At 36.9% G+C, this 14912-nt stretch overlaps 1 protein-coding gene across 2 annotated transcripts in view; it reads left to right on the top strand.

Annotated features, from left to right (window-relative positions):
* The window catches only part of KMO (kynurenine 3-monooxygenase), a 58175-nt gene that overhangs the window by 30750 nt on the left and 12513 nt on the right, over positions 1–14912 (top strand). For both annotated transcript variants that reach the window (XM_053605724.1, XM_053605723.1), the window contains exons 6-10: positions 1396–1483; positions 3236–3401; positions 6575–6646; positions 7411–7532; positions 12935–13082. In XM_053605724.1, the coding sequence (XP_053461699.1) occupies positions 1396–1483; positions 3236–3401; positions 6575–6646; positions 7411–7532; positions 12935–13082 (596 nt within the window). The remainder of the gene's footprint in view (positions 1–1395; positions 1484–3235; positions 3402–6574; positions 6647–7410; positions 7533–12934; positions 13083–14912) is intronic.

Raw genomic sequence — 14912 nt, 5'->3', positions numbered from 1 at the left:
ATTTATTATACATAGATAAATTTCTTAAGCTTTAAGTCTCTCTTTAGAATAGTTTAAGATTCTAAAACTCAAAAGTTCATTATTCAAGAAAGTTAAAATCTCCACATCCTAAATTAAACTCAGAACCAACAGAATTGAATAAGAGTAAACTGGACATGAAGAGAGAGGCTGGGCAGCACCTGTGGCCCACTGGGTAGGGCTCCGGCCCCATATACCAAGGGTGGCGGGTTCAAACCCAGCCCCTGCCAAACTGCAACAACAACAAAAGAATAGACAGACATTGTGGTGGGCACCTGTAGTCCCAGCTACTTGGAAGGCTGAGGCAAGAGAATTGCCTAAGCCCAGGAGTTGGAGGTTGCTGTGAGCTGTGTGATGCCATGGCACTCTACCAAGGGTAATAAAGTGAGACTCTCTACCAAAAAAAAAAAGAAGAAGAAGGGAGGCTGAGTTCAAAGTTGGAACCCCTGGCTTATTTTCCTGAACCTCTTTTTCAAATTCAACATTCTTTTCTGTTTACTTTCTTTGAAATTATGTACAAAATGTTGTACACAATTCATGTATACAATTTGCTGAGTTTAGTTCTTAATTTTTTACTTTGTATGTGATGTCAGCCATCTTAACCTCTCCTTCCAGCATCTTGGTTATTCCCTTATAAGACGAAGGGTTTTGAGCCATCATCTCTGGGGTCTATTCCAGCTCTAACACCTATATCCTGATTTGTACCTTTAAGAATAATAAATTGGCTGTAGTTATAGATCTATTCTTAAGCATCAATAAAGACAAAAATCATATTTTGCTATTATAATAACATGATTAATTCTTTGGAAATGAAATTCACTTAACTTTATAGTTTGTTAGCAGGCAAAATAGAAAATCACTAAAATAATTTGGTTCTATTTATTAAGAAGTTTCAAAGCTTCTCTCCCCTGGACTAGTCCAGAGTTTAATAATCTGCATTTGTGATGAATTGGATCAGAAGTCCAAAACATTACTAAAAAGAGTTACAGAGACATGCATAATATGAAGGGTAGAGTTTGGCTAAATATTTCCAATCACAAATAAGTCCTTATAATTAGTGGCAATTTTTGAAATATGTGATGCTTCTTTCCCAGTGTGCTAATAATTACAGTGATATAAGAGCTTGTACAATAGAATTAGTTGGATTTTTTTTTTTTGAGATGAAGATAGCCTATTTTTATTCATCTATTTTCCTACCAAATTATACTGGAACATTAGCCAACTGGTTTTCAATTATCATGTAAACTAATTTATTTATACATAGAAATATATATCTCTATCATACTATTCTCAGAAAGTGATTGATATCTTACTTTGATTAAGTGACAGAAAAATTGAAATTTCATTCCTATTTGCCTTCTTTCTTTGTTTCCTCAGCTGTTGAGAAACACCCCAATGTGAAGGTGTACTTTGGCCACAAGCTGTTAAAATGTAATCCTGAGGAAGGAATGATCACCGTTCTTGGGTAATCACGGGTCAGGTTTTTGACTTCAGGGGTAAAGGCTTGGAACAGAGAATTGTGTCTGCAAAGTTTGTTCTTTGGGACTCTTTCAAAAGAGTTAAATTATTACTGAAAGAGTAATTCACATAGTTTTTAGATTCAAGGAGTTTAGCTTTGTAAATAGGCCCTAGGTCTCTTCTGGATACCCAAACCCTTGATTCTTCTAAAATTCTCGGGCTCTCTCCCCTTCCTACAGTATTTGAAACTGGTGACTTGACTCTACTTTACGCTCTCTCTTCCCTTGAAATAAGTGACCTCCACCCCTCTGCTTCTCTTGTTCTCTTTCCAGCTGCTACTTCTCTGCCCCTCCTCGTCTTATCTGATTACCTCTAAAGTTCCTAGCCTCATCTCCCATGCTAAGGATGCTGTGACTTCACAGTCATGAGTTCAACAATCCCTTGTAAACTCACATCTCTAAAATGAACATTTCTGGGCCGGGTCTCTTTCTTCATTCTCAATCCTTATTGAAGTCCTAATCAGGTAATGTTAACTTCCTATCAGAACATCTTGCCATTATCTCAAGCACAACTAAAACCTTGATCATATATTTCTCCTAAAACATGTCCCATTCCTGTCTTCCCTAGTACTGTCGCCCTGATAATTAGGATAATTTATGATGTGTCTTTTTTCCTATTCTCTCTCATTAAATCTACAAACACTGCCCAGTCTCTGTTACTCCCTGTGGCCTCAGGGCCTGTCTTCCCTCTCGCTGCTGCAGGACAGACCTCTGGGTGCCCACCCTGCCTGTGTAGCTGTTGTTACTGCCTGGTCTCGTCCCTTTCCCTACCATTTCACTTTCCCCCTCCACTGCCGACTGAGCATAAGGTTTTTGTAAATTACCGCTCTGCATACATCTTCCTCCTAACAGAAAAATTCATTTTCTCCCTTTTGCCAGAATAGTATATTTAAACCTTTGGTCTTAAACTTCAAAATTATCTTCTCCTCCTGCCTTTCACTCCCTATGTTGTAGTATGATTATGATTATTTTTTTTTTTTTTTTGAGACAGAGCCTCAAGCTGTCACCCTGGGTGAAGTACTGTGGCTTCACAGCTTATAGCAACCTCCAACTCCTGGGCTCAAGTGATTCTCTTGCTTCTGCCTCCCAAGTAGCTGGGACTACAGGTGCCCACCAGAATGCCTGGCTTTTTCTTTTTTTTGGTTGCAGCTGTCATTGTTGTTTGGCGGCCCGAGCTGGATTCGAACCCACCAGCTCAGTTGTATGTGGCTGGCACCTTAGCTGCTTGAGCCACAGGCGCCGAGTCTCAATGTTGTATTTTTTTCTTAAGCTTATCCTCTGGTAGCCTCTTTGCAAGCCAAATGTCTTGCTCCTATAAAATTCTGCTTACATCCCTGAGGCTATTCATACACATTCATTCATACGCGTGGACTGTGTGGACACATTGTTTATTCACACGCAGATAATACTTTGCCCTCTTTCCAAGGTTCTCTTCCTTCATGCAGAGTTCAACTCTTTGTCACACTTCTGAGGCCTCACGTGTCTTTAGTAATCAGTAGGGTTATGTGCAAGTCTAATAACTCATGACTGGGATAAGTGTTTTTATCGTAATCTTATATCGAGTGACTCTAAGTCAGATACGTGAAAGTGAGTTTTTCTAAGTTACTCATTGAGCCATCACTTGTCATACCCAGGTAGAGGTATATTATTATTTTCACCACTAAAATTACTTGTTTAGGATGCTTCGTTCTATTTTTCAGGTCTGACAAAGTCCTTAAAGATGTCACTTACGACCTCATTGTAGGATGTGATGGAGCCTATTCAACTGTCAGAACCTACCTCATAAAGAAACCTCGTTTTGATTACAGTCAGACGTACATTCCTCATGGGTACATGGAGTTAACTATTCCACCTAAGCATGGAGATGTAAGTCCTTCCCTTTCCTGTCTCTTTCCACAGCCCTCCTCCTGCACACATGTAGAAGGTCTTCCGAGTGCAGTGGTTCTCAGTAACAACTCTAGATCACTTTTGAGATCTGCCACAAGAGCCTCGCAATTAATAATACATTGGATGCAGAGGTATCTCTCTCGTCATATAATTCTCATTCCCTTGTTTTTTGATATGCTTTCTTGAATGAAAGAGTTACAACCACCCTACTGGAAACACACAGGGGATTTGCATTACATCATAATGTTATTTATCTACATTCTCCTGATACAAAAAAAAAAAAAAAATTGGGGGGAATCAATTCTCCAGTGTACTCACAATTCAGAGGTCTCATAACTATGATTAGATCAAGTAATAGTTTTTAAATAGAATGACTAGTAAATTGTTACAAAGAGATTTCCATTGTGTTTTTTTTCATTTCCTTGATCCTGCTGTTAAACCATATGTGACTGGAGGCAGATAAGTGCTACATAAATTTGTATATTTCATAAGCAAATAAATGTAGATACTTGTTAGGAAAAATTAAAATATGAACAGAAGCAATAGGATATTGGCTTATACATAAGGATAAGTAAGCAACATTCAATACTTGATTTTCTTACGAAGTATCTTATTTAATCTATCCTATCTGAAATCCAGAGATCTGTAAGACACTTGGTCACTTTGGGATAGTGGTGTTATGTGCTAACAAACTGTGCTAGCCAGTCAAATCCAGATCACCTTTCCATTCTTTTCTTGCTGGTCAAAAATATATTCACTGATTTCTCAAAGCTTATTGTATCATTTTCAGGTGGGTCCTATTCTTCTGGTCCAGGATCTGCTAACTCTAATTATGAGATCATATTTAGAATTCTTTTGAAAAAATGTTTCAGACATAAGAAGAATTGTACTTGCTAAAGCAGATTGAAGATAGCCTTTTATTTTCTTGGTACACATAACAAGTAGTAATGAGTAGTGATTTTATTTTTTTATTTTTATTTTTTATTATTAAATCACAGCTGTGTACATTAATGCGATCATGGGGCACCATACACTGGTTTTATAGACCATTTGACACATTTTCATCACACTGGTTAACATAGCCTTCCTGGCATTTTCTTAGTTATTGTGTTAAGACATTCACATTCTACATTTACTAAGTTTCATGAAAGCTATAACCCAGTTATAACCTAAGAATAGGGGGAAAGGGGGGGGGACATGGGTGGAGGGAGGGAGATTGGTGGGATGAGTAGTGATTTTAAAGGCAGAGTCTCCACTCTTTTAAGAAACACCGTTTTGACATAGCAATGTCACTCAGACATGGGAATCTTTTGATTGGTCCCAAACCAATCCTATTACATTTGGGTTTTTTTTTTCTGACTTTTTCCTTTTTCTTTTCATTTTCTCTTTTTTAAAATGTAATGTATGCAGTAGATGTTTGCATTCCATCTCTGATACATGGAGTGTGGGGTGAGAGATTAAGTGAATGGCTTTGGGAATCGTGTGGAAGGCTCACCTTAAAGCTGCTTTTGGCTTAGACTTTGTGTTTGAAGGGACTTGTGGTAAGGAGACCAATGGAGGTCCTGCCAAGCCTGGCTGTAGGATTGCTATTGGATAAAGATATTTATTGACACTATGACCTGTTAATAAAGAAGGTGAGATTTCAGAGGATTGTTTTCCACAGTCATGTCATGCATGTGTTCATCAACATGTTCTTGGTTTCATATTTTCTATATCAAAATGATGCATAAACTCATCCTCTGGGACAGTGAGGTAGACAGGAGGTATGTAGTGTCTTCCAACTTGTTTTTAATCAGCAGTTCTAATCTTTAATATTGCAGTAAAGGAAATTGGTTTCAGCTGCCATTTCTCTTCCCTTCCTTACATTTGGAGACATAAAAGATTGTAGAAGTGGTCAAAAGATAGCAAAAGAGAAATGCAAGGACGGTCACCTCATTTGGGGTGTTTTCCCCGCTAGCCACCTGAAACACTGGGCTCACCTATGCCGCCCACATTTCGCTTAGCAAGTTCACCCTGCCCAAAGCCACGGTCCTTCCCATCTTCCCTCATCGATGCTTTCCTCTTCTATATGAATTCTTTGTTTTATCCACTCCAGACCTGCAAGTTCTTACCTGCCAAGCTTTTATTTCCTATACTTCTGATTTGACACTCACTGTTTTCCTACTGCTGACCTTGCTGTTAAAAATAAGTTATTTGGCTCTTCATATCTATCCTCTTGCCTGTTGAAATGCACACAAAGACCTCTGAGGTCAAAGAGATATGCACTTATTTATTTCTGCTTATGCGTCAACTTTTCTTTGGGGCCGAAAAAGCAAGGAAAGCGCGATTCCTCCTCCGAACACACATATAACTAAAATACAGTGAGACAGCATTAGGCAGAAGTCTGTGCCATTCCTGTCTTCTTACTAGGTCAGATACACATGGAAGGTGCTCTCTAGTTATTTGTAGAAAGTAGTACAAATTTGAAATACTTGGAAAATTGATTGACATTTTTATGTATGTAATATACATGGATGTTCTCCTGGGAACTTTCAAGAGTTTGGGTCAATTGGGTCTTTGGGTCATTTCGTCTACCCAGCAGGCTGCCGTAGGCATTGAAGGGGAGTCACTGAAGAGACAAGTCTCATCTGTCCTATTTATGTTTTAGGAAATAAATGATAAGAAGGTCTTATCATTATAATTTTTTTTCAAAACTTTTTGGTAAACTTTTGATTTTGGCTCATGAAATTTCAACATAAGACTTTTCTGTCCAGTATAAATAAATACAAAATAAGGCAAAAAATGAAGTAAAATAGTATTATATATACCTAGTCACATGTACATTTTATATGTTATCTATATATTTTTAAGTGTGTGTGTGTGTGTGTGTGTGTAGAAAGAGAGAGGATGTGAGAGAGAAGTCACAACATATTATACTGTGTTCTCAAATTTTGAATTAGACCTCATGTAAAAAACCCACCTAAGGTTGAGTTTATAAAGACAGGATGCAAATATTTTCCAAGGCAACTAATACTTTATATCGTAATAGATGCGCATGTCACCATGCCTATGTTACTGGTATAAATTACTATGGAATCAATGACAAAAAAGAGTTAGTTTTATAATGTATTATATTAAGCACTAATCAAACACATATGCTTGCTTTCTTGTAGTTTGCCATGGAACCCAACTATCTGCATATTTGGCCTCGAAATACCTTTATGATGATTGCACTTCCTAACAAGGTAATATAGAATCGCTTATTAACTAATTTTGCATCTATAATTAATTTTTTTGTTACTTTTGGACTTAGCATGTGTACACTTAACTGATGTTTTCATTGTGCAATCTATTTAATGATTATAGATTTTAAATTTTAGGTTCTTTAGGAAAAACCTGAAGGGCTTCTGATTATCTGCTTTGACTGCTTTAACTCATGTGAATGAATAATGGGAGTTGGTGTGTGGTGCTGCCATCATCTCTGCCAAAGATAGTGTGGGAGGAAATGGTACTCCGAAGGAGTGAAAAAGATTTATATTAAATATGAGGAAGTACTTCTAGCCTTTAAAGTCTGTAGGATATTGCAATATACATTATCAAAAAAGAGCATGGCTTTTCTTTCATTAAACCCTTGGGCTTTTTCCTACCTATTTCTCTGGTTAGTTGCTATTTGTCCTGGGATCCAGTGCCTATTAATACTGTCTTAAAAGGAAGTAAAAGAGGAGAAGATATCAAATCCAGTCACCCTATGAGTAATATAAAGAGTGTAGTTTTTGTCTTGTGAAAATTGAGAGTTTACAGTATAGAAATTTTCCTAATAACCAGGAGACCCCTGGCACTTGGTAGAGTTGTTCTTTGGAAAGAAAGTGATAGTGCCTTTCCTGGGTGATTGGACATTCTTTCCAAGAGCCCCTGGGTCACAGCAAGAAGCCCTGTGATGTAGGGATCTAACTACAGGGTCAAATCACCCGGCCCCCTATTCCCTCTCACTCTGTTCCTCTTCTCACAGAACAAATCATTCACGTGCACTTTGTTCATGCCCTTTGAAGAGTATGAAAAGCTTCTAACCAGTAGCGATGTGCTGGATTTCTTCCAGAAGTACTTTCCAGATGCCATCCCTCTCATTGGAGAGTAAGTTTCAACATGTGCAATTGTGCCTTTAGCTCCATCGATTTGCATTATTCCAAATTCAAAAAGAAAGTTATCCATCTTATTTCAGTTCTGGTTAAACCTGATCGATCCTGCAGTGACCTGGACAGAAACCTGTGTTAGAGCAAAAATCTAAGTGGCTGCTGTGCTGTGAGAAAGAATTCTGAGAAAATGCATGCCATGGTCAGTTGCTCTGGAAAGACAGCCCACTGATGTCCCCAGGCTTTGGTGGACAGAGAGACAGATTGTGCTTTTTCCTACTGATAGATACACAAATATTCAGCTCAGCAGATTTGTCTGGCAGCTTCAGGTCTCAGATCCAACACTCACAAGCCACTTAAGCTTTCCTGTGTTTCAGGCCCTTTGTGGTAAATGGTTGATACTAATACCTACCTGAAAGGGCTGAGAACTAAATGAGCTCATGCCTTCTAATCACTCAGCACAGGACCTCCTGCAGATTAAGCACCACACAGCTGATAGCTGATTGTCTGGTTTATGATCTGCTGCTCCTCTAGCCCATGTCAGCATCACCTTCCATATGGGCTCTGCCGTTTATCCTCATTCACTGCCTCTGCTCCCACTGTCTCTCCCTCCTGGAATCCGGCTCAATTTCTGCTTCCCTTGGTGTCTTCATGGAGGCAGCACAATGTTGCAGAAACAAAAAGTCTTAGTCAGTTCGGGAGTCAATAGCAAATTACCATAGACCGGGTGGCTTATAAATGACAGCAAGTTATTGCTCATATGCTGGAGGTCAGGAAGTCCAAGACCAAGTCACCAGCAGATTCAGTGCCTGGTGAGGTTCCATTTCTTGGTTCATGGATGGTAGTATTTTTACTGTGGCCTCACAGGGTGAAAAGGACATGGAATCTCTCTGGGGGTCCCTTTTATAAGGATGCTGATCCCATTCACAAGAGGCTCCACTCTTTTTTTTTAATTAATTTTTATTAAATCATAACAGTATGCATTTATGGGGTACAATGTGATGATTTGATATACAATGTGGAATGCTTAAATCAAACTGATTAATCATCACCTCACATACTTATTTTTTGTGGTAAGACATTTATAATGTAATTTTAGTCATTTTGAAATGCACCCTTGCATTGTGAACATTAGGTAGACCCCCCCAAAAAATCCTCCCTTCAGTCGCCCTCTGCCCTTCCCTTCTCTGCCCTCTTTCTTTCTGTACTATATTTGTTTTATTATTCATATGAATATGCAAGTGATTATATATTGGTTTGGTAATAATATTGAGTACATTGGATAGTTTTTTTTTTCCATTCCTGACATACTTTTCTATGAAGACTATGTTCCAACTCAATCTAGGTAAACATAAAAGATGTAATGTCTCGGGTGGTGCCTATGGCTCAAAGGGGTAGGGCGCCGGCCCCATATGCCAGAGATGGCAGTTTCAAATCCAGTCCCGGCCAGAAACTGCAAAAAAAAAAAAAAAGAAAAAAGATGTAACGTCTCCAGCTTTTTTATGGATGCATGGTATTCCATGGTGTACATATATCACAATTTGTTAATCCATTCATGTGTTGTGGGGCATTTGGGTTGCTCCTACAATTTGGCAATTATGAATTGGACTTCAATAAATATTCTAGTGCAGATTTCTTTGTGTTAACATTATTTTTCTTCTTCTGCGTACATACCTAGTAATAGAACTACAGGATCAAAGGGTAGGTCAACTTTTAGTTCCTTGAGCATTCACCATACTTCTTTCCAAAAAGACTGTATTAGTTTGCAGTCCCACCAGCAGTATAGAAGTGTTCTTTTCTCTCCACATCCATGCCAACATCTGCAGTTTTGGAATTTTGTGATGTGGGCTAATCTTACTGGAGTTAGGTGATATCTCAAAGTGGTTTTGATTTGCATTTCTCTGATGCATAAAGATGATAAGCATTTTTTCATGTGTTTTTAGGCCATTTACCTGCCATCTTCAGAGAAGTTTATGTTCAAGTCTCTTGCCCACAAAGAAATGGGGTTCTTTGATCTTTTCTTATTGATTAGTTTGAGTTCTCTGTAGATTCTAGTTATTAGATCTTTGTTGGAATCATAACCTGCCAAATACCATTACAAAGGCTATGTGTTTGCAGTACCCTTCGCTATGCAGAAGTTTTTTAGCTTGATCAGATCCCAATAATATATTTTTGATGCTGCTTCAATTGCCAAGGGGGTCCTCCTCATAAAATATTTTCCCAGGGCAATATCTTCAAGTGTATTCCCTGCACTCTCTTCTAGTATTTTTATAGTCTCGTGCCTTCAATTTAAATCTTTTATCCAGTGAGAATCTATTTTTGTTAGTGGTGAAAGGTAAGGATCCAGTTTTAGTCTTCTACAGGTTTCTAGCCAGTTCTCTCAGCACCATTTATTAAACAGGGATTCTTTTCCCCAATGTATGTTTTTGTTAGGATTATCAAAAATCAAATGACAATACATGGCTGAGTTCATCTCTACATTCTCTATTCTATTCCGTATCTCTATTTTTGTGCCATTAACATGCTGTTTTGATCACAATAGATTTGTAATATAACCTGAAGTCTGGTAATGTGATGCCTCCAGATTTGTTTTTATTTCTAGGTAATGTATTGGCTATTTGAGTTTTTTTCTGATTCCCTATAAAATGAAGTACTGTTTTTTCAAGTTCTTTAAAGCATGGCATTGGTGCTTTGATAGGGATTGCATTAAATCTGTAGATTGCTTTGGGTAGTATAGACATTTTAACATTGATTTAAATGTTGATTCTTTCCAGCCATGAGCATGGTATGTTTTTCCATTGGTTAACATCTTCTGCTATTTCTTTTCTTAAGGTTTGATAAGTGTCTTTTTAAAGAGATTTTTCACACCCTTTGTTAGATAAATTCCCAGATATTTCATTTTCTTTGGCACTACTGTAAAAGGACTAGAGTTCTTGACTATATTTTTGGCTTGGCTATTGTTAGTAGATATAAAAGCTACTGATTTGTAAGTATTGATTTTGTATCCTGAGACACTACTGTATTCCTTGATTGCTTCTAAGAGCTTTGTAGTTGACTTCCTAGGGTTTTCCAGGTATAAGATCATGTCATCTGCTAAGAATGGGAGTTTGATCTCCTCTGACCCCATTTGAATACCCTTGATCCCCTTCCTTGCCTGATTACAAGGTCTAGGACTTCCAGTACCACATTGAATAGCAATGGTGACAATGGGCATCCTTGTCTAGTTCCAGATCTAAGTGGAAATATTTTTAATTTTACTCCTTTCAGTGATATTGGCTGTGGGTTTGCTGTAGAGGACCCCTATCAGTTGAAGAAATGTCCCATCTAAGTCTATTTCTTAAGTGTTCTACTCATGAAAGGATGCTGGATATTACCAAAAGCTTTTTCTGCATCATTTGATGCAATTGGTCTTTGTTTATTATTTTATTTATGTGGGGGTTTATAGTTATACATTTATGTATGTTGAACCAACCTTGTAACCCTGGGATAAAACCAACTTGATGAGTGGTATATAATTTTTTTGATGTGTCAATGAATTCTGTTTGCTAGGATCTTATTGAATATTTTTGCAACCATATTCATTAATAATATTGGTCTATAGTTTTCTTTCTTTGTTAGGTCCTTTCCTGGTTTGGGGATCAAGGTGATATTTGCTTCAAAGAATGTGTTGGGGAGGATTCCTTCTTTTTTATGTGTTTTATAAATGGTTATGTAATATAGGTACTAGTTCCTCTTTGGAGGTTTGGTAGAATTCTGATATGAAGACATCTGATCCCAACTTTTCTTTTAGGGGAGATTCTGTATAGTTGATGCTATTTCAGTGCTTGCAATAGGTCTATTCAAAATTTCTAATTCTTTCTGGTTGAGTCTAAGAAGGTGGTGTGCTTCCAGATATTGGTCCATTTTCTCCAGATTTTCATATTTCTGAGAATGGAGTTTTTTGTTGTAATCACTGATTTTTTTTTTTTTTTTAATTTATGTGGTATCTGTTGCTATTTCTCCTTTATCATTTCTGATTGACATTATTTGAGATTTTACTTTTCTGTTTTTGGTTAGGCTAAAACATGATTCTTTTGTTTTTAATTTCATTTAATTTTGCTCTAATTTTGGTTATTTCTTTTCTTCTGCTGGGTTTGGGGTTGGATTGTTCTTCCTTTTACAGTTGCTTGTGATGACCCATTAGGTTGTTGACTTTCTTTCTGTTCTCTTGATGAAGGCTTCTAAGAGAGGCTCCACTCATAAGACCTCATCACCATCTGAAGTCCCCACCCCCCCAATATCATCACATTGGGGTTTAAGATTTCAACATATGAATTTTAGGTGAACATAAACATTTAGTCTATAGCAGAGCAAGATTTAATACTATGACTACTCTTCGCTTCCTTTAATCTCACTTTTAAAATGGGTTTCAGGATACTTACCACAGGTCCATTGTAAAAATTAAAGAAGTTGATTATGTAAGAGAGATATCCCATTGGCTCACAGCTGGTCTTGTATAAATTTCTAGTTCACATTTTTTCATGTGGACTAATTCAGTCTATATTTATCCCTTTCCCCCCAACCATGAAGAGAAATCTTTGCACACCAATATTAGCCCTACTATAATTTAAAAAACTGGTTCCATAGCTATTTTTTGCCTCTCTAGCCATAATTAAGATTCTATATAGTGTTTCTCTACTAATAGCTTTCACAAAACCTCTATTAATGCTTTACAAATATTATGGTTATTTTGGTTTTCACTATAAACATTATGTGGTACAATAGATCTCTTGTACTTAGTCTTCCTGTCTAACGGAAATTTTGTACCCATTGACCAACATGTTCCAATCTCCACATACTAGTTTTATTCTTATTGTACATGTTAAAATATGTAAGGATTCATATTAATTTTAATTTTTGTTTACTTTCGTTGTTGTTTAATCAAATGCACAATAGCATTTGTTTGGTTTTTCTACTGAAGCTTAAAATATAACCATGTATTTGAAAATTTTATGGTCCTTGTGCATGGAAAGTTTTCATAACCTATAACACAGAAATATTAAAATTATTCAAATGAAGCCAAACTTGTTCTTTTGAATATAAATAACATTGCTGCAGAGCGAGAAGGTAAGAGCAATAAAATTTTAAGACTTAAAGGCCCGGGTGGCGCCTGTGGCTTAAGGAGTAGGGCGCCGGTCTCATATGCCAGAGGTGGTGGGTTCAAACCCAAACCTGGCTAAAAACAAAAAAAAAAAAAAAAAGACTTGAAGAAATTTCATTTTTGCCCTTTCCTTTTCTCTTCTTGACATTCTTGTGTATTTTTCAACAAAATTTATTGGTAAGAAATTTAATAAATCTAAAAGAATTTAGCAATATTTAAACCCTAATTTAACATCTTTATGTTCTGATTTTCTCCCTGTGAAGGACAGCACTGGTGCAAGACTTCTTTGTGTTGCCTGCCCAGCCCTTGATATCTGTGAGGTGCTCTTCATTTCACCTTAAATCACACTGTGTACTGATGGGAGATGCAGCTCATGCCATGGTGCCATTTTTTGGGCAAGGAATGAATGCGGTGAGTTCTTTTTTCCTAGGTAAGTCCTGAAATATTTCTGTGTCAGTTTCTGCTAATGAATCAAAAAAAGTCTAAGAATAAACCTACATAGTCTCTGAGAACACGATCAATTCAACAATCATATCAGTTATTTATTTATTTATTTATTTTGGTTGATCACCAACTCTAGTCGAGATTTGGATTATTTGATCCAGTAATCCATAGTACAACAAAAGCAGAAAGCTTAATATGATTATTTATTAAGCTTAGTAATTTTTAATATATTGGTATCCCCGAGGAATTGGTTTCAGAGCACCTTTGGGTACCAAAATTCACCTCAATTCTTTTTATGGGACATTCAAATTTTATTCTTTTAGTTATTTTAAAACATGTAATAAATTATAGTTATTGTGCTATAAAACACTATATCTTATTCTGACTATGTTATTGTACCCATTAACCATCCCCACTTTATCACATCTCTCAATTACCCTTTCTAGCCCCTGATAACCATCATTCTACAATCTAATTCTATGAGTTTAGGTTTTCTTTTTGGCTTCCACGTATGAATGAGCCTGGCTTGTTTTATGTAATGGCTTCCAGTTCCATCCATGCTGTTGCTAGTGACAGGATTTTATGCTTTTTTATGGCTGTATGATATTCCACTGTGTGTATGTACCACATTTTCTTTTTCCATTAATCCATTGATGGACATTTAGGTTGGTTTCCGTATCTCAGCTACTGCTTTTAGCTTGATGCAATCCCACTTGTCCAATTTTGCTTTGGTTGCATGTGCTTTTGAGGTCATACTCCAAAAATCTTTGCCCAGACAATGTCTTGGAGTGTTTTCCCAACATTTTCCTTCAGTAGTTTTATGGTTTCAGATCTTAGATTTGAGTCTTTAATCCATTTTGAGTTGGTTTTTGTATATAGTGAGAGTTAAGAGTCTAGTTTCATTCTTCTACCTAAGAATACTCAGTTTTCTCTGCACCATTTATTGAAGAGACTGTCTTTTCTTCCATGTATGTTCTTGGGGAAATGAGTTCACATAAATATGTAGATTTATTTCTGAGTTCTCTATGCTGTTCCATTGGTCTATATGTCTGCTTTTATGACAGTACTATGCTGTTTCGTTTACAATAGCTTTTACAAAATTTCAGAATATTAGGAGGTACACACATTTTTGGTTACATAACTTGTTTTGTACAGATAGAGTCAAAGTTGTGTGTCCTTTACCCAGGATGTCTGCACCTATGTTTATAAGGGATATTAGCCTATAGTTTTCTGTTTTTGTTGTGTCTGTGTCTGGAGTTGGTATCATTCTATGAGTTTGTAAGTATTCCCTCCTCCTTGCTTTCTTAGAATAGACTGAATAGGACTGGCAGTAGTTCTTTAAATGTTTAGTGGAATTTAGCAATGAAGTCATCAAGTCCTGGGCTTTCCTTCTATGGGAGGCTTTTTATTACTGCCTCTATTTTGTTACTTGTTATTGGTTCATTCAGGTTGGGTCTTTTACTTTTATTTATTTATTTATTTATTCTATTTATTTATTTATTTTTTGAGACAGAGTCTCACTCTGTTGCCCAGATTAGAGTGCCATGGCATTAGACCAGCTTACAGCAATCTCAAATTCCTGGGTTTGAGTGATCCTCTTGCCTTGGCCACCTGAGTAGCTGGGACTACAGGTGTCAGATACAATGCCTAAGTATTTTCTTTCTGTTTTTAGTAGAGATTCTTGCTCAGGCTCATCTGGAACTTCAGAGCTCAAGTGATTCCTCCAGCTTCCCAGAGTACTAGGATTCCATTCAGGTTTTTTATTTCTTCATAATTCAAACCTGGTAGAATGCATGT

Source organism: Nycticebus coucang, chromosome 10 (genome assembly GCF_027406575.1).
Source record: "Nycticebus coucang isolate mNycCou1 chromosome 10, mNycCou1.pri, whole genome shotgun sequence".
Taxonomy (NCBI): Eukaryota; Metazoa; Chordata; class Mammalia; order Primates; family Lorisidae; genus Nycticebus; species Nycticebus coucang.
Note: the sequence above shows the minus strand (reverse complement) of the source record. Positions and strands in the feature narration are given on the sequence as shown.